We start from the raw sequence: 19,800 nt of genomic DNA on the forward strand, positions 1-19,800 counted from the left end.
ACGATCGCCACAACTTCCCGACGACGCCGACGTCCAAATCGTATCAGCAAACAGTCAGACGCGCGTTCACGATTCTCGGCATCGGCATGCACAGCGGCGAGGTGGAGGCCGTGAGGGTGTGCCCCGCGCACGCGAACGAGGGAAGGTACTTCGTGCGGGTGCCGAAGGGGCACATCCCGGAGGATTCGTGGAAGGAGACGACTGGCGGCGCGTTCGCGCGCGACGACATCTCCGACGAAGAAGCGGAAGATCTCGTCCTCGAGCAGCTGCGGAGCATGCTCAGGCACACGACGAAAGCGGAGCTCGAGGAAGAGAAGCGACGGGCGGAGGAGCTTCGAAGGAAGCGCGAGCTTCCGGCGCAGACGCCGAGCGATTTCCCCGCCGTCGCCGGCGAGAAACGCGTGCGCGCGTCGCTCGACAACGTCGAAGAAGGGCTCCGTCTGTCGATGAAACTCTCGCTCGAAGGCGACGACGACCACTCGGTGATCACCACGGAACATCTCCTGAGCGCTCTCGAAGCCATGGGCGTGGACGACGCGCGAATCGAGGTGGAAGGCAACGGCGAGATTCCGATCCTCGACGGCAGCGCGTACGATTACGTGTATCAAATCGGCCGCGTCGGCCTCGTCGCCGCGGCGGATCCCGCCGGCGGCGACGGCCAAACCCCGCGGAAGTCGTTCAAACCCTCCGAGGTTGTCATGTTAACGGGCGACAACGAGGCGTTTATCATGTTCACCCCCGGAGAGTGCACGAAGCTGACGTACGGGATCGACTTCACGTACAAGTCGAGGGCGATCGGGAAGCAGTGGGAGAGCTGGACGCCGACGGAGGACGGCGAGTACTCGGACTTTCTCGCACGGGCGCGGACGTTCGGGACGATGAAAGACGTCATGGCGTACTTCCGCGCCGGGGTCCTCCGCGGCGGCTTGGAGAACTCCGCGCTTCTCGCGAACGCGGATCAGTGGTGGAACCCTCCGATGATGCTCCCGAACGAGTGCGCGCGGCACAAGATGCTCGACCTGATCGGCGATCTGTCCCTGATGGCGGAGCCCGGGATGGCCGGGGTGCCGATCGGGCACATCGTCGCGTACAAGGCGAACCATAACATGCACGCGGAGTTCGCGAAGAAGCTGAAAGCGAGCGCCGCGGGGGCGACCGCGGAGTCGGAGCTGTGGAACGTGTTCCCGTCGCGAGAGGTGATGAATTTCTCCCCGCACGGGTTAGACGACGACGAGACGTACGACCTCCTCGGCGTCCGCAAGGGCGGGCCGAACTCGAACAGCATGAAGGAAGACCCGCCGCCGCTGGATTGGAACGCTACCTACTAGAGCGGAGCGGAGTGACGTGCGAGCGCGGCGCGCGAGTCTCTCGACGTGTGTGTGTACGACTGTATTTTTTCATCATCAGACGGAAATCTTGATTCTCGAGAACTCGACCCAGACCGAAAAATTTCCAAAACGAAAACGATTTTTTTCACCGCGAAATCCTCGACTCAACCGACCCGCGTTCCGCGGTCAGTCGAGCGAACCAAATAGACCCGTTGACCGGATCAGGCTGGAATCAGGCCTCGGTCAGCCGCGCGAGATCCTCTGGCGGGAAATCGCAACGAAGTCTCGATGAACGAGAGCCGCGAAACGCGCTTTCTGCACGTCCAGCGAGGTGTGACTCGGCGATCGACCGCGGGGAGATGTAGAGTCCGACGCGCGGACGCTCCACGGGAGGATGACCCCAGCGAACGCGCAAAGCACCGGGTGGGTGCGAGACGGGAGCGGACGGATGATGCGCGCGGAGGACGCGACCGCGGAGAACATGGAGCCGTCGCAGCTCCTGCGCTTGCCGTGTCACGTCCTGCGCGAGGTGTTCGGTTTCCTGGACGCGAAAGACGTCGCGCGCGCGGCGACGACGTGCAGCACCCTGCGGGAAGTAAACCGCTCGGAGTCGCTGTGGAGACGTATGCTCGCGAGCAAACTCGGGACGCAGGCGGAAATCGTCCTGCCGAGGGCGCTCCCGGACGAGCGGTACGTCGCGCGAACGCGTCACTCCCGCCGTCAATTCGCGCCTCGCGTTTTTCCGTGAAAGAAATTTGCACGGTTGCCAGATCCTCCGCTCCGCCGCTAACGCGCGTTCCTTCCTCGATCAGGTACAACGCCGGGGAAAGCAAGGATGAACCCGCGTGGAAAGACATGTTTAGGTTCTGGATGAACCCGAAACCGAACTCGTTGGAGTGGGCGGAGAAGGCGCGGGGCGAAGGTGCGTGGATTCGCGGCCCCGACGAACCCGGACCGTGTGTTTCGTCGTCGGTCGGCGTCCCCTCCCGCGCGCGCTCTTCCCGCCGCCTCGACGCGTCATCTAACTGCCATTGTCCCTCTACAGACCTCGAAAGCTCGCGCGGGAAGTTCGCAGCGCGGTACCTGCACCGCTGCACCGCCATCGGGGTACGTCGCCGCCCTCGCGCCGCGTTCATCTCGCACCCCTTGACCGTCCCGCGTTCGCGCGCGTCCGTTATTTCCTTCTACGCGCCGGGCGTTCGTCGCGCCGCGAGTCGCGTTTTTTCAATGCTCCGCCGCTGACGCGTCCGCGCCTCCGTCCCCCGTGAATCGATCTCAGGATGGAAACAAGATCCTCCTGTTCGGCGGTCAAGGCAGCGGCGCGGACTTCTTCAACGACCTCCACCTCCTCGACCTGAAGAAGACGCCGCTCAGCCTCGAGGAGGTGCACGCGTCCGGGGACCCGCCGTTTCCGCGATGCAGCGGCACGCTCACCGCCGTGGGCGTCGACGGCTTACCCGGCGTGGAAGTCGTCGCCCTTTTCGGCGGTTCACAAGGATTCTTCGAGGGCTTCTCGAACTCACTGTGTATCCTTCAAGGCGACGACGGCGTCTCGATTGAGAACGCCGCGGAGTCGCACCGGGGGTTAACGTGGAAGGAGCCGAAGGTCGTCGCGGAAAACGCGCTCGACGGCGTCCCGGACGCGCGGTGGGGGCACAGCGCGGTGTCTTGGAACGGGAATCTCGTCTTGTTCGGCGGCTCGAACACGCAGCACTGCTTCAACGACACGTGGATCTTAAACGTCAGCGCGGACGAGGAAGACCCGAAGCGGTTGCTCGCGACGTGGAGGCTGTTAAAGCTCGCGTCGGACGTTCGACCGCCGTCGCGAGCGGGGCAGACGGTGTCCATCGTGAACGACTCTCTGTACGTGTTCGGCGGGTGCCACATCTCGGACGTGTTCAACGATCTTTGGACCCTAGATCTGAACTCGCCGAATCCGACGTGGAGGGAGTTTCACGTCAAAGGCACGCCGCCGGCGCCGAGGGTGGGGCACGCCGCGGTCGTCCTCGGCGACCGCGTCGTGTTCAGCGGCGGGAGGGGGTCGCCGACGGCGGGCGCGTTTGGAACGTACGCCACCGCGGATCAAGGTCTCGCGACGATGCAAGGACTGACGTTCTTCGAGGGCGGGTTCGCGATGCTGGACATCTCGAGGGAGTGCTGGATGCCGATCCAGCATCCGATTCGCGACGGGAAACGCGGTGTCGCGTTCAGAGGAGGCGGGGGGGACGGTCCGACGCCGATGGACGTGGACGGCGAGGAAAACGATTTCCACATGCCGGGGCTCGGGATGGACGATCTCGAAGAAGGCGCGGACCAGGGGGTGTGGGAGCACCGGACCGGGCACGTGATGGTGCCCGCGAAGGACGGGTTGCTCGTCATCGGCGGGTTAGCGTACAGCGGGGATTTTCAGAACGACGTGCAGCACATCAAGGTGTTTTAGGCGCGCGGGGAAAAGAGCGCGACCGAGAGGGAGGGGAGGAGCGGACGACCGCTGGAGAAGGGAAACCGCGCGCGCGCGCGCGCGAGCGTCTCCGATGATTCATTTATCGTCCTCGCACACGGAGCACCGTAGACAGACGACGTAGCACACGATACATACACTTATATCAATAACGATATCATCAGTTATGAACGAGCCAGCCGACACTATGATACTCACTCGACGAACCCGACGGGCGCGCCCACGCCTTTGCTCACCATCGCGAGCGCTTTGTACCTGATCCCTAACCCCGGGTCCGCGCTCCCGCCCTCGCCCTCGCCCTCGTCCCCGGCCATCAACCGCGTGCACCCCTCGATGAGACGATCCGCCTCTTCCTCGCTGCCGCACTCCTTCACGAGCCTCTCGAGCCGCGCGCCGATCTGCAGCGACCCCAACAAGTCGCGCTGCGTCGTCGGTCCGTAACACCTCACGCCGTCTCTCGCAAACGACGGACCGTCCTCGATCACCTTCCGCATCGCGCCGAAGTCGACGTACGCGGATAAGTCCGCGGTCCCCGGGTCCGCGAGCAGGTCCACGAACTTGTGGTCCTTGATCGCCTGCAGCGTGTTCCCCGTCGGTCCCTCCGAGCCGTAGTCGACGGCGAGCGCCGCGCCGGGGTGAACGCGAAGGCGACCCGCGACGCGTTCCCAGATCGCGACCGACCGCGGGGAGATCTCCAGCTGCCTGATGGACTCCTTTCGCTCCGCGGGGAGGCCGTCGAGGCGCCGCGGGATCATCAGCGCGCCCGCGGGGGTGAGACCCGGGGACAGCACGAGCTCCAACGCGCCGTCGTCGGCGGCGGCGGCGGCTTCGGTCTCTTCGTCGCCCTCTTCGCCCTCTTTCTTCGCCCTCTTCGCCGGCGCGGCTTTCAACGCGACGAGCTTCTCGCACCATCCGCGCTCCGTGCGCGTGAACTGATGCACGGGCATCGCGTCGAAAAACTCGTGCGCGATCACGATGATGGGGCCTTCGGGGACCGCGTCGAACGTGTCGTGCCACCGCACCGGCCGGCCGTTGAGTTCGCTCGTCGCCGCCGCCGCGCCCGCTTCGCCCGCGGCCGGCGTCTCCTTCGATTCGTCCCCCGCGTCGTCGCCGCCGTCGCTCGCGTCCTTCTTCGCCGCCAGCGGGTTGCTCGCGACGCGAACGCCGTCGAGGAGGTCCTTCACTCGCGTCGCCGCGGGACCATCCCCGCCGCCGCCGCCGCCGCCGCCGCCGGAGCATCGCAACTTTTCGCGTTGCATCTCCCGCAGCTTCGGGCTCACCTCGACCATGTGCACGTCCATCGCGGCCGTGAACGCCTTAAACTTCGACGTCGCGCGCAGCAAGTCGCTCATCAGCGTCCCGCGTCCCGGCCCCAACTCCACGAGGGAAAACTTGGACGGCTTCCCGAGCGCCTCCCACGTCGAAGCGCACCAGACGCCGACGAGCTCGCCGAACACTTGGCTGAGGGCCATTCCATACGAGCGAATGTCGGGGTGGAGTTGAAAGGCGTCAGGTGGCGTTGAAAGGCGTCGAGGGCGGGGATTGAAAGCGTGGGGTGGGCGGAGAGATGCGCCCGGCAAAGTCCTTAAGGATCGGCGTTCACCACGCCGACGCGGTCGTATGGGGACCAGTGTATAGAACGCACCTGATCTCCGGGCTCGTGACGAAGTCGCCCCGCGCGCCGAACACGTCACGGTGCATGTAGTACCCGTACTCCGGGTGCGTCAGCGCCTCCTGCATGTACTCCGCGAGCGTTATCGGGCCGCCGCGGAAGCGGATCACGCTCGCGAGGTGTCGCTCCAGGCCGACGAGACGCGCGAGACGCGCGTCGTCGGCGTCGTCGTCGTCGTCGTCGGACGTCGACGCGTCGCCGCCGCCGACGCGCCGCGCCGCGGTCATCGTCTTGAACAGCCCGGTGCGATCGATCGCGATCTCGACCGCGCGTCGCGCGCTGCCGTCCGGGTCCGGGTCCTCCGCGTCCGCGTCGTGCCACCCCGCGCCGCCGCTGGCGCGACGTCGCCATCGGTCGTCGTGATGATGACATTTTTGTCGCCGACGACGCCACGACGCGTCGTCCGTCGCGCGCGCGCCCGCGCCCGCGCCCGCGCGCGCGCACTGACGACGCGCGGACGCCTCGACGCCGCCGGTCGCGCGCGCGCCCGCGGCGGCGATCGCCGCGCGCGCGAGCGCGCGGAACGGGCCTCCGAGGCCGAGCATCGGCGCGGTCGCGATTGGCGCTCGCGTCCACGTCTCGCGACGAGAGGGGAGCGTCACTGCGAGAGCGTTGATCGACTTTCGCGATGAAGAAAACCTATCAACTTGTTTGATCGGAACTCCCAGATCGATTTGATCGGTCGGAAGGCGAGGTCGGTCGGGGGCCATCCTGACCTAAAAATGGCTCGAGAGTCGAGCGGTTCGACGGTTCAACAGACCGTCGATCGAAAGAGAATCCGCGTCCCGTCGGTTGCCACAGGAATTCGTGACTCGATATTTTCGTCGGCCATGTCGCACTGGTTCCCATACGCCCGCCCCCCGAAAGAATCGCCTCCGGCGGCGCGGAGTCACACCACGCGTCGCGGCCCGCCTCGGGTTCGCCGCGGTCGCTCACGCCTCAAACCTCGGGTTAACCCTCGCGGGAAGACACTCCGCGCGGTCCGCGGGGTGATCGAGTCTCGAGTCGTCGCGTGGACGCCGCCGCGTCGCGGATAAATCGGCGCCTCGGAAGCCTCTCGGAAGGAGCCCCTCTCGGGTGAGCTTTTTTATCCGTAGCGGGCGAGGGGCGCGCGCTTCCGGAGGGCGAACGCGCGCGTCGTCGCGCGCGATCGAATCGCGTCGCGCGCGCGCGCGTCGAGGAAATCATCATGTCGCACGCCGCGGCGTGGCAGGCGCCGGGGGCGACGATCGCGCGCGCGCAGACGCGCGTGAACGGCGGCGCGTCCTCGTCCGCTCGAGGGAAAGACCATCTTGGGAGCGACGGTCGCGTCGCGCGCGCGGCGTCGCGTCAACGCGCGCCGCACCGACGCGTGCTCTTGAACCGCATCGCCGCGCTCGGGGGAAAATACGACTCGAACGACGCGAACGGCGCGGAGACGCCGCCGGGGCCGACGCCCGCGCCGGCGCCGCGCGCGGCGATTCCCCCGCGCTCGCGCTCGCCCCTCCGACGGCCGCCGTCCGCGGGCGCGGAGGTGTACACCACAGAGATCGAGACCGCGCGCGCGGCCGATCTGGACGACAGCACGATCGCGGAGGCGCGCGAGACGCTGCGAATGGTCTCGCACGCGAACGCGGAGCGCGCGGCGTCCAGCGCGGGCGCGATGACGAAGAGCGCGCCGCCGGGGAAGCGCGACCACCACCGCGCGATGATCGTCGAGGGCGTGCGTCAAGGATGGCCGCTCGCGAAACTTCTCGAGTCCACGCCGCCGCTGCCGCATTCGACGGACATCAACCTGAGCAACTGCAAGGCGCACCTCGCGCTGTACGACGTCCTCCTCGACGCGGGTCGCCTGCACAACGCGCTCGAGCTCCTGCGCGCGATGAAAGCCGCGGGACTGAACACCGTCGGCGGGAGGATCTCGCATAAAGCCTTCATGCGCGAGGCGGCGAAAAAACGCGCCGTCGCCGTCGCGTTCGATTTCGTCGCGTTCGTCGATTACCCGGACGTGCGCCTGTACAACATGCTCCTGTCCGTCTGCGCCGCCGCCGGGGACGCGAGGTCCGGGTTCGCGGCGTTCGTGCTGATGTACGACGCGGGCGTGCGGCCGGATTGCAAGGCGTACACGACGTTAATCAGCGCGTGCGCCAAGGCTGGGGACGTCGAGAAGGCGTTCGAGACGTTCCGCCGGATGAAGGAGGACGGCGTCGCGCCCACGGTCGTGACGTACGGCGCGCTCATGGACGCGCTGTCGCGCAGGGTGAAGGAGCTCACGCACGGGCAGAGCTCCTCGAGCGGCGCGAACGCGGGCGCGGCGGCGACGACGACGGCCAAGGCGAAGCACTGCGACGTCGACAACACCAACGGGTGCGCCGACGACGTCGAGTCCCTGCTCGACCGGTGCTTCGAGCTGAAGGCGGACATGCTGGACGACGGCATCGTCCCGGACGCGTGCGTGTTGAACTCGCTTCTGAGCGCGTGCGGCAGGGCTGCGGTCGTGAAGCCGCTCGCGTCCGAGGCGCTGCGACGCGCGTTTGAAGTCTACGACGAGTTCGAAGCCTCCGCCGGCGTCTTACGCTGCGACGCGTACACGTACGCGTCGCTCATCCAAGCGTGCGCGAACGCGGGCGAACCCGAGCGCGGGCTCGCGCTGTACGAGCGCATGGCGGGCGAGAAGGTGCGCCGAACGAAGGAGGTGTACGCCGCGGCGATTCACGCGTGCGCGGGATCCCGACGCGCGGCTTCCGGCGGCCGCGCCGCGGATCTGCGCCGAGCGCTGCGGGTCTGGGACGACATGCGACGAAGCGCGGACCGGACCACCCCGGACGCTATGCTGTACGCGACGCTCATGGACGTCGCCGCGCGCGCGGGGGAGCGCGGCGTCGCCGCGGAGGTCATGGACGAGATGGAACGGGACGGCGTCGCGCCCACGACGGAGGTGTTCGCCACCATGGCGGGCATCGCCGCGCGGGAGGGTGACGTCGCCGGCGTCGAGAAGGTGCTCGACGAGATGACCGAGCGCGGGTCGCCGCCGCCGATCAGCGCGTTCAACGCGCTCATTGCCGCCGCCGCGCGCAGGGGCGACGTCGCCGCGGCAACGGACGCGTGCGAGCGGCTCGCCGCCGCGGGGCTGTCGAAGGATGTCAACACGCACGAAAATTTGATTCGCACGGCGGCGCACGCGCGCGACGCGTCGGCGGCGTGGGCCTTCTACGACGACGCGCTCGCCGCGGAGATGGAACCCACGAGGCCGATGTTCAACGCGCTCGTGTACGCCTCCGGTCGAGGCGGCGACTTGAAGCGGACGTTCGAGGCGGTCGACGCGATGAAGGCGCGAGGCCACGTCCCGGATGAGACGACGTGGCGGGAGCTCTTGTCGTCGTGCGCGCGCCACGGCGACGCCGCGTTGGCGTGGGATACGTACAAGGCGTCCAGGAAAGCCGGCACGGAACCGAGCGAGGTGGCGCTCAACATCATCATCGGCGTGACGCTCATGAAGATCCGCGAGCTCACGGACCCGACGAGGGGCGGCGGCGCGAAGGAGGGAGATCGCGAGTGGAAAGAGTGGGCGGATCGCGCCGTCGCGGTGTACCACGAAGCCACCGTCGCGGGCGTCCGACCGCGCCTCGCGACGTTCAGCGCGATGCTCGCGTGCCTGCGCCCGCCGACCATCCCAGCGCTTCAGGCGGTCGACCGCGACGCGGGCAGCGGCAGCGCGGCCGCCGCGCTCGCGCACGCCGTCTCTCACGAGGACACGTCGCACGAAGACGCGAGGAAATATTACCCGCTGCGCGCGTTGATTCTGTACGAAGAAGCGCAGGCGCTCGGCGTCGTCCCGAAGTTTCACATGGACCGCGACGAGACGTACGACATACGCGAGTTCCCCCCCGCGGCCGCGGAGGTGGCGGTGCTCACGCTGCTGCGCGTGTTTCGACGCAACAGCGACGCCGCCGCGGGGGACGTGGACCTCCCAAACGTGACGCTTCGAGGTGCGTCCTCTCATCACACTGGTCCCCATACGACCCCGTCGGCGTGGTGAACGCCGTTCCTTAAGGACTTTTCCCGGTGCATCTCTCCGCCCAGGGTCCCTCGCTTTCAATCCCCACCCTCGATGCCTTTCAACTCCATCTGACGCCTTTCAACTCCACCCCGACACACAGTGTTATCCGACGAGGAGCACGAGGAGATGAGCGCGTCGGGCGACCAGCACGACCAGCGGCTCGCGCGCACGGGCGACCGCGTCGTCGTGCTGCTGCGTCGGCTGCGGTTCAACTACGGCGGGTCGCTATCGCGCGGGCGCGTCGAGCTGTCCGGGAACGTCATCAAGCGTTGGCTCAAGGCGAAGCCGTCTCCGTCTCCGTCGTCGCACAGAGGGGAGGGGGCGCTGCCTGGGACGGAGCCGCGGCTGGCGTCGTCGCTGCAGGACCAGGCTCGGAACATCCGCGCGATGTCGTACGACGAGCGCGACGACCCCCGCGACGGCGGCGACGACCCGTACGGCGGCGGCGCGGCGTGGAACACGAACACCCTTGGTGGCGCGCCGGGCGGCGCTAATAGACCGCGACTCGGCGGCGTCGCCGGCACCGGGCGAGGGTTGCGCCGCGGGTTGGGGCAGGGGAGCGACATTGACTTTTTCGGCGCCGCGGATGGGCGGTACGGCGGCGACGGCGACGGCGCGGCGCCGCGGTATAAGTACAAGGGGCGGCGGTCGGGGGGAAGCGGGAGCGGGAACGCGTGGGGGTCCGCGGACGTGGACGACTGCATGATGAACGAGCTGAGCAGGATCATCCGCGAGGGCCCGGGGTCGGGGGAGTCGGAGTCGGACAGTTGGGATGATTTCGTCGGCGAGTCGGACTCGGACGACGCGGAGGACTACCCGGACGCGCATTGACGACGCGACCAGACGCGCGTCTAGTTGTTTGTTTTATTTTTGTGTTTGACGCCGAACGCGCTCGCCGGGAAGGCGGAGCGCGAGTAGAGAGAAGAGAAGAGGCTAATGCGACGAAAAGAACCTTCCCTAAACGTCTCGTCAGGTTATCAGGTTCTTCCGAATCCGCTTCCGCCACGTCCAGTCGCGTCGCCTGACAACATGATGACACACTTTTTTTTTTGACTCCACCCCGCTTCCGCCACGTCGCCTCACTCCACCCCGCGCGCTCGACGCATGCCCCTCGCGGCGTCTTCCCTCGCGTCTTCACTCCACCACTCGTTCACGCTTCGCTCGTTCGCGCTTCGCAAGGTCGTCGCGCGCGCCCACGCGCCGCGTCTCGCCGTCGCCCGAGCCATGGCGTTCTCCGCGGACGACAGCACGCCGATCGTCGTCGCGGACGACTTTCCGTCCGACGCGCGTCTCACGTACTTCGGTCTTCCCGCGCTCGCGGAGCCGGTCCGCGCGCTCTTCGTCCTCTCCGGGAAGCCGTGGACGGACCACAGGATCAAGTTCCCGGAGTGGAAGGAGACGGTCAAGCCGAAGACGAAGTGGGGCCAGATCCCGGTGATGACGATCCCGGGCGACGAAAACGAGATGACGCAATCGAAAGCGATGCACCGCCTCCTCGCGTGCAAGCTGTCCGTCGGCGGCGCCGGCGCGACGCCGCTGTACCCCGCGGGGACGATGCAAGCGTACAGAATCGACGAGATGATCGACACGTTCGAGGACGCGCGGATGAAAATCGTCCCGACGTTTGCCATCGCGGGTCAGGCGGAGAAGGAAGCGGCCAGAGCGGCGCTCTTCGTCGAAGGCGGCGCCGTCCACGAGTTGCTCCTCAAGGTTGAAAAACACTGCGGCGAGTTCGGACGGATCGTGCCCACGACGGACGGCTCGTTCACCGCCGCGGACGCGTGGGCGCACTTCTTCGTGTGCATGCATCGCAGCGGGAGCTTCGACGGCATCCCCGCCGACGTCGTCGACGCGAAGACGTTTCCGAAACTCAACGCCGTCGTCGACGCGTGGGGGGCGATTCCGGCGCTGAAAAAGTACTACGAGGGGATGGTCGAGACAGGAGACGCGAGGTACAAAGCGTTCGCGGGGCAGTGAGTGACGCGCTGAGCGAACGGCGGCCGCGAGCGGCGAGACGATCGATCGACAGAGTGATGAAACGCTTTATTTTTTTCCATCGCGTCCTCACACGTCGCGGTCGCCGATGCGCGCCTCCCATCTCCCCTCCCCCGCGTGGTGCACGCCGCGGTACCGCGAGCACTGCCGCTCGCTGCCGTACGAGTGCCTCACGAGCGACTTGACGAACTCCTCGAACGTGCACTCCTTCATCTCGTCCAGCGCGTCGGCGTAGTCGTCCGCGGGGTAGTTGAGCTCGCCGCACGACGGCGGCGGGCCGTACAACTTCAGGGCCATTCCATACGAGCGAACGTCGGGGTGGAGTTCAAAGGCGTCAGAAGCGGAGTTGAAAGGCGTCGAGGGCGGGGATTGAAAGCGAGGGACCCTGGGCGGAGAGATGCGCCGGGAAAAGTCCTTAAGGATCGGCGTTCACCACGCCGACGCGGTCGTATGGGGACCAGTGTATACAGTAGAACGCGCCTTCATCGCCGCCGCGTCGTACGCCCTCGCGGCGCTCTCCTTCTCGGAGAAGTTCCCCAAGAACACCGTCTCCGCGCTCGCCGGGTCGACGAGGTTCGCCTCCCACCGCGTCGTCCACAGCGGGCGCGTGACGCCGAGGTAGCCGAACGGTCGCGGGTCGCTCGCCTGCGCGGCGGCGGCGGCGGCGGCGGCGGCGGCGGCCTCTTCGCTCGCCGGGAACGTGACCTCGAACCCGCCGCGCGCGTCGGCGCCGGCGCCGGCGCCGGCGCCGTCGCGCGCGATCGCGACGGACGTCGGGCTGCAGAACGCGCGGCCGTCGGAGACGCGCGCGGGCTGGGACTGCGTCCTGCGGAGGTGCGGCGGGAGGCGCGCGCCGCGGCCGACGGGCGCGGCGTCGCGCGAGCGGTCGCGCTCGTCGCGCGGCGCGCCGTCGGCGCCTCTGAGCCGCGGCGGCGGGTCGCGCTCCGCGGACGCCCTCAGGCGATCCACGAGGCTCCCGCGCGGCGGCGATCGACCGACGCGCGCGACGCGAAGACGGCCGTTCGCGCCGTGGCGCGCCCCCTCGCGCTGCATCTCGACCGCGGCGGACGCGGCGGCGGCGGCGGCGGCGGCGGCGGAGAGGTCCGGCGGCGTGCGGTCGAAACCGAAACCGAGACCGACGCTCGGACCGTACCCGCTCACGGTGTGACTCCGTCGCAGCTGCGAGACGACGCCTCGCGCGACGCCCTCGCGCTGCGCGCCGCCGCCGCCGGCGTATTCGCCGCCGAAATGCGCGTACGGGTGATGATGCGCGACGTGTGGATGCGTCTGATGCGTCTGATGCGACGGCGCGTAGCGCGCCGCGCGCGCGACCGCGACGCGCGCGCCGCACCCCGCGCCGTCGTCGAACAGGTCGTCCGCCTCGAGCAGCGCGCGCCACGACCGCGTCTGCTCGAGCTCGCGCTCGCGCTCCCACGCCTGCATCGTCGTCGTCGGGCTCGTCGTCGTCGTCGTCGTCGTCGTCGCGGACGACGGCGGCGGCGGCGGCGCGAGGACGCCGCAGGTCCGGTCGACGCCGCCGCCCGCGGACTCGCTGCAGTCGCTTCCGTCGCGCGTCGCGACGTCCGCCTCCGTCGCCGCGGCGGTCGCGCGGCGTCCGCGGCCGCGGAGGTGACCGAGACGCGCGCGCGGGGGGGAGGCGTCGTCGTCCATCGCGTCGTCCGTCCGTCCGTCCGTCCGTCCGTCCGTTCGCGCGCGCGCGAGAGTGCGGACGCGCGAGCGGCGCGCGCGTTCGACGGAAGCCGGCCGCGCGCGTCCGAAACCGGGTGAGGGACCGTCGAACCCGCGCTAACAATAAACAACGCGCCTGGGGGCATCGGATCGACGGTCGGGGAGTCGTTCAACCGCGGACCGTCGAACGCGCTCGAGCGGAAGCGGAAGCGGAACGGTCGCGCGCCGGTCCGAACGGAACGGCGAGCGTCGCGTCGTCGGTTCGAGTTTTGGTTTTTTTTTGGTTTTCGAGGGGATTCGCCGACGCGTCGCCGCTTCTTCTAAGTTGTTACGGTATCGATACTACAACACAACGGTCACGCTTCGCTACTGCACCACGTCGTCGCCGCGCTCGCCGTCACGCCTGGTCGTTCGGGTTGTACTTGAACGCGTGGTGCTTCGCCCCGCGTCGCCCGCCCTTGTCCTTCGTGTGGTTCCGAGTCCCCGCGGGCTTGTTATGCGCGGCGCCCGGGCGAGCGTTTTTCCGCGCCGCCTGACGCTTCAGCTTATCCCTCACGATGTCCGGGTCGTTCCCGAGGTCCGCGCGCGAGCGGCACGAGAACTGCGAGCCGCTCGCGTCCGTGGGCGCGCGGCGGCGGAGCCGCGCGGACGCGACGGACGGCGCGGGCGCGGGCGCGCGGCGGGGCGGAGACGCCTCGGCGTCGAACGCGTCGTCGTCGTCGGCGGCGTCGTCGTCGGCGGCGGCGTCGTCGGCGGCGGCGGTGTCGTCGTCGTCGTCGATGACAGCCGGTGGTTTTCCTCCCGCGTACAACCGCGCGATCGCCGCCGCGGCCGCGGCGTCCGCCTCGGGGTCGTACCCCGCGTCGGCGCCCTCGACCTCCTCCTCGCCGCGCTCGACGAATCCGAACCTGTCCTCTTCATCGTCGTCGTCGTCGTCGTCGCTCTCCACCCCACCCTCCTCCTCCTCCTCCTCCTCCTCCTCCTCCTTGTCCTTCCTGGTCGCCTCGACGTGCGCGTCCAACTCCTTCACCGCGTCCTGACTGAACCCACTCGCGCGCAAGGACACGTCCAAACTCCGCTTGACGTCCGCGCCCTCGCCTCGGCCGACGCCGCCGACGGCGACGTCGCGAAACGCCGGATCTTCCCGCCCCTCGTCGTCCTCCTCCGCGCGGTAGTCGTACCTTCGAAGGAAAAACTTGTGCAGACACTTCAGGTCCCTGACGAACAGCTCCTCCGCGTTCGGATGCCGCGTGCTCACCATCTGCGGGAAGTCGATGATCGTGATGTCCTCGTCCTCGTTGACCATGATGTTGAACTCGTTGAAGTCGCAGTGCACCAACCCGCGCGCCGCGAGGTTCGACAGCTGGTCGATACACTGTCGATACACCCGTCCGGGCTCTCTCAGCCTGTACCTCTGCGTCAGCGGGACGCCGTCGATCATGGTCATCAGCACCGCGTGTCGGTTCACGTCCACCGCGACGGGCACCGGGAACCCGTGTTCCCCGAGCGCCTTCAGGGTCGTTCAATACAAAGCGATGGCAGGGTGGGGTTCATAGGCGTCAGGTGGAGTTGAAAGGCGTCGAGGGCGGGTATTGAAAGCGAGGGACCCTGGGCGGAGAGACGCGCCGGGAAAAGTCCTTAAGGATCGGCGTTCACCACGCCGACGCGGTCGTATGGGAACCAGTGTGAGATAGAACGCGCCTTCATGAACGCGTGCTCCTTCAGCGCCGCCAGCCGGCTCAGGTACAGCCAGTTCATGTGCGTCGTCGTCGCCTTGACGTAATCGCGCTTCTGCTTCACCGCCCTGAACGACGTGCGTCCCAGCCGATGCAGCTTCATCGCGAGCGTCTCGCCGTCTTCGGTGATGACTTCGAACACGTCGGACTCTTTCCCGACGCCGATGCGTCGCCCGACGCCTACGATGGCGCCTCGGTTGACGAACGCCTTGATCGCGAGAAAGTCGTACCCGAGCGGCGTCAGGCGGTACCCGTCGTACTTTTGGTTCTCGTGATGCACGAGCTTGTGCTTCAGGAGCTCTCTGACGCACTTGTGCGCGCCGCCGTGCTTCAGTCCGGATATCGCGTTCACGAGCTCCACGGGCACGAGCTCGTGATTCTTCATGCCCATCTCCACCGAGACCAGGACGCGCCACGCGTCCTTCTCGATGTATCGCAGGATGTTCACGTCGAACTTCATCGCGAGGGTCTTATTCGCCTCTTATTCGCCTCCTTTACTTAGCCCCCGTTCGCCACTGGCGCTGGCGCTGGCGCTGGTCGCGTCGCTCTCGCGCGCGGCGGCTCGCGGCGGCGGCGCGGCGCGAGATCCGGTTCGCTGCGTGTCGCGACTACAAAAAACAGCGCGATTCGGCGGCTGGCTCGCGCTCGGGCTCGCGGCGTCGCGTCCGCCGTCGCTCTCGTCGAGTCCCTCCGCGGCGTCGGCGGCGCGCGAGGTGACGCGAGGACGCGTTCGCCTCGCTCGTGGACGCGCGGGGAAGACGCGCGCGCCGTGAAGAGTGCCGGCCGCGCCCGCGGCTCTCGGAGGACGAATGGCGGCGAGAGCGGTGGCGGGCGAAAGTTCGGGCGAAGCGCAAAACGCCGAATAACGAGGCGAGGTGCCGTCCTCGGCGCGTCGCGCGCGTCACTCCCCGCCCCGCGCACGTCGAGCGCGCGCGGCCTCGCGCGATGGGCGGCGCGGGATCTAAAGCCCGCGCGGCGGCGACGTCCGCGTCCCGGCGCCTCCCGAAACCCGGGGACGCGCCGCCGCCGTCCGCGTCCGCGTCGAGCGGCGCGTCGTCGTCGTCGTCGTCGAATCACTCGTCGTCGTCGTCGTCGTCGCCGCCGCCGCGGTCCCCGCACGCGTTCTTCAAGCGCGCGGAGAAGAACGACGGCTCGCTCGCGCCGAGGGCGAACGACGCGAGCGTGGACGCGCGGACGCTGCAGCGCGAGAAGGACGTCGAGCTCGTGAGCCGGATGCACCAGCTCAGCGGCGCGATGCGGATGACGCGCGTGGGCATCTCCGGGCACGAGCGCGCGGCCGAACTCGCGGCGGAGCGGAGGAGAGAGGCCGAGGGGCGGCCGACGATGAAGATCGCGGACGCGGCGGAGATGTTCCGCGTCGTGGAGATGGAGGGGAGGGGGGGGAAGAGCCGCGAGGGGAAGGGCGGAGGCGGCGGCGGGGGAGGAGGAGGAGGAGGAGGAGGAGGAGGAGGAGGCGACGACGCGTCGTCGTCGTCGTCGTCGTCGTCGTCGTCCGCGTCGACCGCGAGCGCGCTCGCGTCGAGGTACGGCGCGGACGAGGCCACGGTCGCGACGCTGACGCGATACTTGCAGCATCAAGAGCCAGTGGACGTCGTCGACCCCTCGTTCCCGGGCGGGCTCAAGCCCGTGAAGCGATGGCGCGACGACGCGGACGCGTCCGTCGAGCGGTCGTAGCTCGTAGGGTTGCAGTTTGTTAACCATCATTCATCCGATCGCGTCGCAACATTCGTCAGCGCGCGCGTCGCCGTCGTCGCCGGCGCGATGGCGCCCCCCCCCGAACCCGAACCCAAGAACGGGCGATGGCACCAGCTCCTAAACTTCGTCGCGCTCTACGACAGCCCAAAGTGCGACACGCTCGCGACGGAGGCGACGAGCGGGCGATGGTTCCGACTGTTCGAGAAGGACGACGTCGCGCGCGAGCTCGCGGAGAAGGTGCGTTCTATCTCACACTGGTCCCCATACGACCGCGTTCGCGTGGTGAACGCCGATCCTTAAGGACTTTGCCCGGCGTCTCTCTCCGCCCAGGGTCCCTCGCTTTCAATCCCCGCCCTCGACGCCTTTCGACTCCATCTGACGCCTTTGAACTCCACCCCGACGTTCGCTCGTACGGAATTGCCCTGAGAAGCATCACGACGGCGCGGTCGAGATCCTCCTCCGCGAGGACTACTACCGCGGCTGGGTCGAGGCGTCGTCGCTGTTTATCCACGACGACGCGCACGTCTCCATTCAGAAGGAGCACGACGACCTGTTCGCGATCGTCGACGACGCCACCGGCGGCGTCGTCGACGCGAAGGAAGCGGTGGGATGGGTCCTGCGCGAGGTCTCCAGGGCGCGAGACGACGGCACCGCGTACGTGTGGGGAGGGACGATGGGGCCGTGCTTCGACTGCAGCGGGCTGACGCAGGGCGCGTTCAGGGACGCGGGGACGTGGATCCCGCGGGACGCGTACCAGCAGCGCGCGTTCGCGACGCCGGTGACGGACGTCCGAGACGCGATGCCAGGCGACCTTCTCTTCTTCGGCGATTCCGACGCCGTCGAAGACGTCGGTGCGTTCTATACACTGGTCCCCATACGACCGCGTTCGCGTGGTGAACGCCGATCCTTAAGGACTCTTCCCGGCGTGTCTCTCCGCCCATCCCTCGCTTTTTCGCTTTCGATCCCGACACGCCGTTCTCCGCGCGCCTTTGAACTCCAACGGACGCATCCCACCCGAACTCCACGCCCCGACGCAGATCACGTCGCGATGCTCGTGGACGACGTTGAGCTCGACGCCGTGACGCCCGCGGACGCGACGAGGGCGACGCTGCGTTACGCGCACTCCTCGTGCGCGTCCACGGGGAGGGACGGCGTCTCGAGGGACGCGCTCGTGGTGACGCTGCTGCCGCCGGGACAGGGACAGGGACCGGGCGGCGGGGACGGACGGGGATGGACGGAGCCGCGCGCGCACGAGTCGGGGGACGCGGTCCAGGCGCGTTACGCCGGGAGGTTCGCGAGCGTGGGGCGCATCACGCGCAGGGTCAGAGACCCGAGCGACGTCGTCTATAGGGACGGACGAAAAGTGGAGTGACGACGACGTGATGCGTGTTTTAATAATAATAATATCTTATTAATAGCCCTATGCGCACTGATGCTCACGCGGTCGCGCGAGTCAGGAGGCGTCGTCTTTCTCGCTCGCCCGCCATCGCAACCAGGCGTTCTGGAACTCGTCGAGTTTCCCGTTCATGACGCCTTCCACGTCGCTCGTCTCCATCCCCGTCCGCACGTCCTTCACCATCTTGTACGGATGAAACACGTAGTTCCTGATCTGTTGCCCCCACTCCGCCTTCACGACGTCGCCTCGCACCGCGGCGACGTCCGCGAGCCGCCGCTCCTCCGCGACGGCGGCGAGCTTCGCCTTCAACCGCGCAATCGCCTTGGCGCGGTTCATCGCCTGGCTACGTTCCTCCTCGCACCGCACGACGATCCCGGTCGGGAGGTGCTTCATCCGCACCGCGGTCTCCACCTTGTTCACGTTCTGCCCGCCCGCGCCGCCGCTGCGCATCGTCGTCACCTCGATCTCCGCGGGGTTCAAAACGATCGCGTCCGCGTCCTTAGGGTCGTTCCATACAAGCGAACGTCGGGGTGGAGTTCAAAGGCGTCAGATGGAGTTGAAAGGCGTCGAGGGCGGGGATTGAAAGCGAGGGGTGGGCGGAGAGATGCGCGGGACAAAGTCCTTAAGGATCGGCGTTCACCACGCGGACGGGGTCGTATGGGGACCAGTGTATAGAACGCACCTTATCCTCCAACGTCGGCATCACGTCCACCGCGGCGAAGCTCGTCTGCCGCGTCGCGTCTTCGGGTCGAGGGTCCATCGTTCGAAGCGACGAACGTCGGGGTGGAGTCGAGGGGTGCGGCGTCAGTTGGAGTTGGAGTTGAAACGAACGCGTCGGGGTGTGTCGGGGATCCAAACCAACCGTGGGGCGGGCGGAGAGAGACGCCGGCGGGCGAAAGTCCTCGACGCGGTCGCGCGGGGACCAACGTATAAAGGAGAACGCGCCTTTGTTGAACGGGCTCGTCCGCACGAGACGGTGCGTCCCCTTCTCGCTCGCGAGGTACCCGTACGCGTACCGCCCCTCGATCTCCAACGTCACGGACTTCAAGCCGGCCTCGTCCCCGGGCGTCCGCGCCTCGACGCGGACGGCGAACCCTCGTCGATCCGCCCACTGGAGGTAACACCGCTCCAACATCTCCGACCAGTCCTGCGCATCCGTCCCCCCCGCGCCGGCGTATATGAACACCGTCGCGCCGAGCGCGTCGTACGTCCCGCCGAGGAGCCGCCGCGCTTCCCACGCCTCGAGCGCGCCCTCGAGCGCGTTGACCGCGTCGGAGACCTCCGACGCGAGCTCCGGGACGTCGGCGGAGGACGGGTCGTCCGCGATCATCTCCAGCGCCGTCTGCGCGTCGCCGAGCCCGTCCTCGAGCGCGGCCGCGACGTCGAGCCGCTCTCGGACGTCCGCGAGCTGCTCCATGACCGCCTTCGCGTTCTTCGGGTCGTCCCACAGCGTCGCCTCCGACGCGCGCGCGTCCAGGTCCGCGAGCGTCGCGCGCAGGCGCGGGGCGTCGAGGACGTCGAGCGCGTTCGCGACGGGCGACGCGAGCGCGTCGACGCGGCGACGCAGCGCGCCGAGGGTGTCGTCGCCGGAGGAGGAGGAGGAGGAGGAGGAGGAGGACGCGTCGGACGCGGCGCCGACGCGGAAGCGTCGCGCGGACGCCGACGCGGCGGAGGACGGCGACGGGAGCGCGCGCCACGCGCGCGAGGACCCCGCTCGTCGCGCCGACTCGGGGCGGACGAGGTGTGCGCATCGCGACGACGACGACGA

General features: G+C 68.1%; 11 protein-coding genes across 11 annotated transcripts; 6 read left to right on the forward strand and 5 right to left on the reverse strand.

Annotated features, from left to right (window-relative positions):
• Positions 1-44: 44 nt before the first annotated feature.
• Positions 45-1,133, forward strand: MICPUCDRAFT_5899 (uncharacterized protein; the record flags this gene model as incomplete). Its single annotated transcript, XM_003059111.1, has 2 exons — positions 45-158; positions 345-1,133. Coding segments are annotated over 2 exons (903 nt in total), but the record flags the coding sequence as incomplete, so codon positions are not given.
• A 589-nt stretch (positions 1,134-1,722) lies between these two features.
• On the forward strand, positions 1,723-3,768 carry MICPUCDRAFT_40164 (uncharacterized protein; the record flags this gene model as incomplete). Its single annotated transcript, XM_003059112.1, has 4 exons — positions 1,723-2,018; positions 2,141-2,250; positions 2,374-2,435; positions 2,608-3,768. 4 exons carry the CDS (start codon positions 1,723-1,725, stop codon positions 3,766-3,768), a joined length of 1,629 nt encoding a protein of 542 aa, XP_003059158.1.
• Positions 3,769-3,983: 215 nt separating this feature from the next.
• On the reverse strand, positions 3,984-5,529 carry MICPUCDRAFT_17895 (uncharacterized protein; the record flags this gene model as incomplete). The annotated part of the gene is made up of 4 exons (XM_003059413.1): positions 3,984-4,622; positions 4,686-4,852; positions 4,991-5,250; positions 5,435-5,529. The coding sequence occupies 4 exons, from the start codon at positions 5,527-5,529 to the stop codon at positions 3,984-3,986; spliced, it is 1,161 nt and encodes a 386-aa protein (XP_003059459.1).
• Positions 5,530-6,322: 793 nt separating this feature from the next.
• On the forward strand, positions 6,323-10,413 carry MICPUCDRAFT_47499 (uncharacterized protein). Its single transcript, XM_003059113.1, has 2 exons — positions 6,323-9,429; positions 9,601-10,413. The coding sequence occupies exons 1-2, from the start codon at positions 6,651-6,653 to the stop codon at positions 10,329-10,331; spliced, it is 3,510 nt and encodes a 1,169-aa protein (XP_003059159.1). The 5' UTR covers positions 6,323-6,650; the 3' UTR covers positions 10,332-10,413.
• A 176-nt stretch (positions 10,414-10,589) lies between these two features.
• MICPUCDRAFT_58725 (uncharacterized protein) lies at positions 10,590-11,495 on the forward strand. Its single transcript, XM_003059114.1, has one exon. The coding sequence runs from the start codon at positions 10,725-10,727 to the stop codon at positions 11,475-11,477; it is 753 nt and encodes a 250-aa protein (XP_003059160.1). The 5' UTR covers positions 10,590-10,724; the 3' UTR covers positions 11,478-11,495.
• A 69-nt stretch (positions 11,496-11,564) lies between these two features.
• Positions 11,565-11,792, reverse strand: MICPUCDRAFT_58726 (uncharacterized protein; the record flags this gene model as incomplete). The annotated part of the gene is made up of 1 exon (XM_003059414.1): positions 11,565-11,792. The coding sequence occupies one exon, from the start codon at positions 11,790-11,792 to the stop codon at positions 11,565-11,567; it is 228 nt and encodes a 75-aa protein (XP_003059460.1).
• A 132-nt stretch (positions 11,793-11,924) lies between these two features.
• MICPUCDRAFT_40168 (uncharacterized protein) lies at positions 11,925-13,166 on the reverse strand (the record flags this gene model as incomplete). Its single annotated transcript, XM_003059415.1, has 1 exon — positions 11,925-13,166. The coding sequence occupies one exon, from the start codon at positions 13,164-13,166 to the stop codon at positions 11,925-11,927; it is 1,242 nt and encodes a 413-aa protein (XP_003059461.1).
• A 976-nt stretch (positions 13,167-14,142) lies between these two features.
• MICPUCDRAFT_17560 (uncharacterized protein) lies at positions 14,143-15,380 on the reverse strand (the record flags this gene model as incomplete). Its single annotated transcript, XM_003059416.1, has 2 exons — positions 14,143-14,694; positions 14,850-15,380. Coding segments are annotated over 2 exons (1,083 nt in total), but the record flags the coding sequence as incomplete, so codon positions are not given.
• Positions 15,381-15,865: 485 nt separating this feature from the next.
• On the forward strand, positions 15,866-16,615 carry MICPUCDRAFT_58729 (uncharacterized protein; the record flags this gene model as incomplete). The annotated part of the gene is made up of 1 exon (XM_003059115.1): positions 15,866-16,615. The coding sequence occupies one exon, from the start codon at positions 15,866-15,868 to the stop codon at positions 16,613-16,615; it is 750 nt and encodes a 249-aa protein (XP_003059161.1).
• Positions 16,616-16,702: 87 nt separating this feature from the next.
• On the forward strand, positions 16,703-17,495 carry MICPUCDRAFT_18118 (uncharacterized protein; the record flags this gene model as incomplete). The annotated part of the gene is made up of 2 exons (XM_003059116.1): positions 16,703-16,849; positions 17,067-17,495. Coding segments are annotated over 2 exons (576 nt in total), but the record flags the coding sequence as incomplete, so codon positions are not given.
• Positions 17,496-18,025: 530 nt separating this feature from the next.
• On the reverse strand, positions 18,026-19,402 carry MICPUCDRAFT_45595 (uncharacterized protein). Its single transcript, XM_003059417.1, has 3 exons — positions 18,960-19,402; positions 18,715-18,773; positions 18,026-18,497 (listed from the first exon to the last, which is right to left on the reverse strand). The coding sequence occupies exons 1-3, from the start codon at positions 19,360-19,362 to the stop codon at positions 18,090-18,092; spliced, it is 870 nt and encodes a 289-aa protein (XP_003059463.1). The 5' UTR covers positions 19,363-19,402; the 3' UTR covers positions 18,026-18,089.
• Between the last annotated feature and the right edge of the window lie 398 nt (positions 19,403-19,800).

The sequence above is a fragment of the Micromonas pusilla genome, assembly GCF_000151265.4.
Source record: "Micromonas pusilla CCMP1545 genomic scaffold MICPUCscaffold_6, whole genome shotgun sequence".
Taxonomy (NCBI): domain Eukaryota; kingdom Viridiplantae; phylum Chlorophyta; class Mamiellophyceae; order Mamiellales; family Mamiellaceae; genus Micromonas; species Micromonas pusilla.

What these genes read in the sequence shown, in the direction of transcription:
- MICPUCDRAFT_47499 (XM_003059113.1), top strand. Translation starts at nt 6,651, where the DNA reads ATGTCGCACGCCGCGGCGTGGCAGGCGCCGGGGGCGACGATCGCGCGC. An exon ending in CCCAAACGTGACGCTTCGAG is followed by an intron (nt 9,430 to 9,600) that starts GTGCGTCCTCTC and finishes CCCGACACACAG; the next exon opens with TGTTATCCGACGAGGAGCAC.
- MICPUCDRAFT_58725 (XM_003059114.1), top strand. Translation starts at nt 10,725, where the DNA reads ATGGCGTTCTCCGCGGACGACAGCACGCCGATCGTCGTCGCGGACGAC.
- MICPUCDRAFT_45595 (XM_003059417.1), bottom strand. Translation starts at nt 19,362, where the DNA reads ATGATCGCGGACGACCCGTCCTCCGCCGACGTCCCGGAGCTCGCGTCG. An exon ending in AGGCGCGTTCTCCTTTATAC is followed by an intron (nt 18,774 to 18,959) that starts GTTGGTCCCCGC and finishes CTCGACCCGAAG; the next exon opens with ACGCGACGCGGCAGACGAGC. An exon ending in TGCCGACGTTGGAGGATAAG is followed by an intron (nt 18,498 to 18,714) that starts GTGCGTTCTATA and finishes AACCCCGCGGAG; the next exon opens with ATCGAGGTGACGACGATGCG.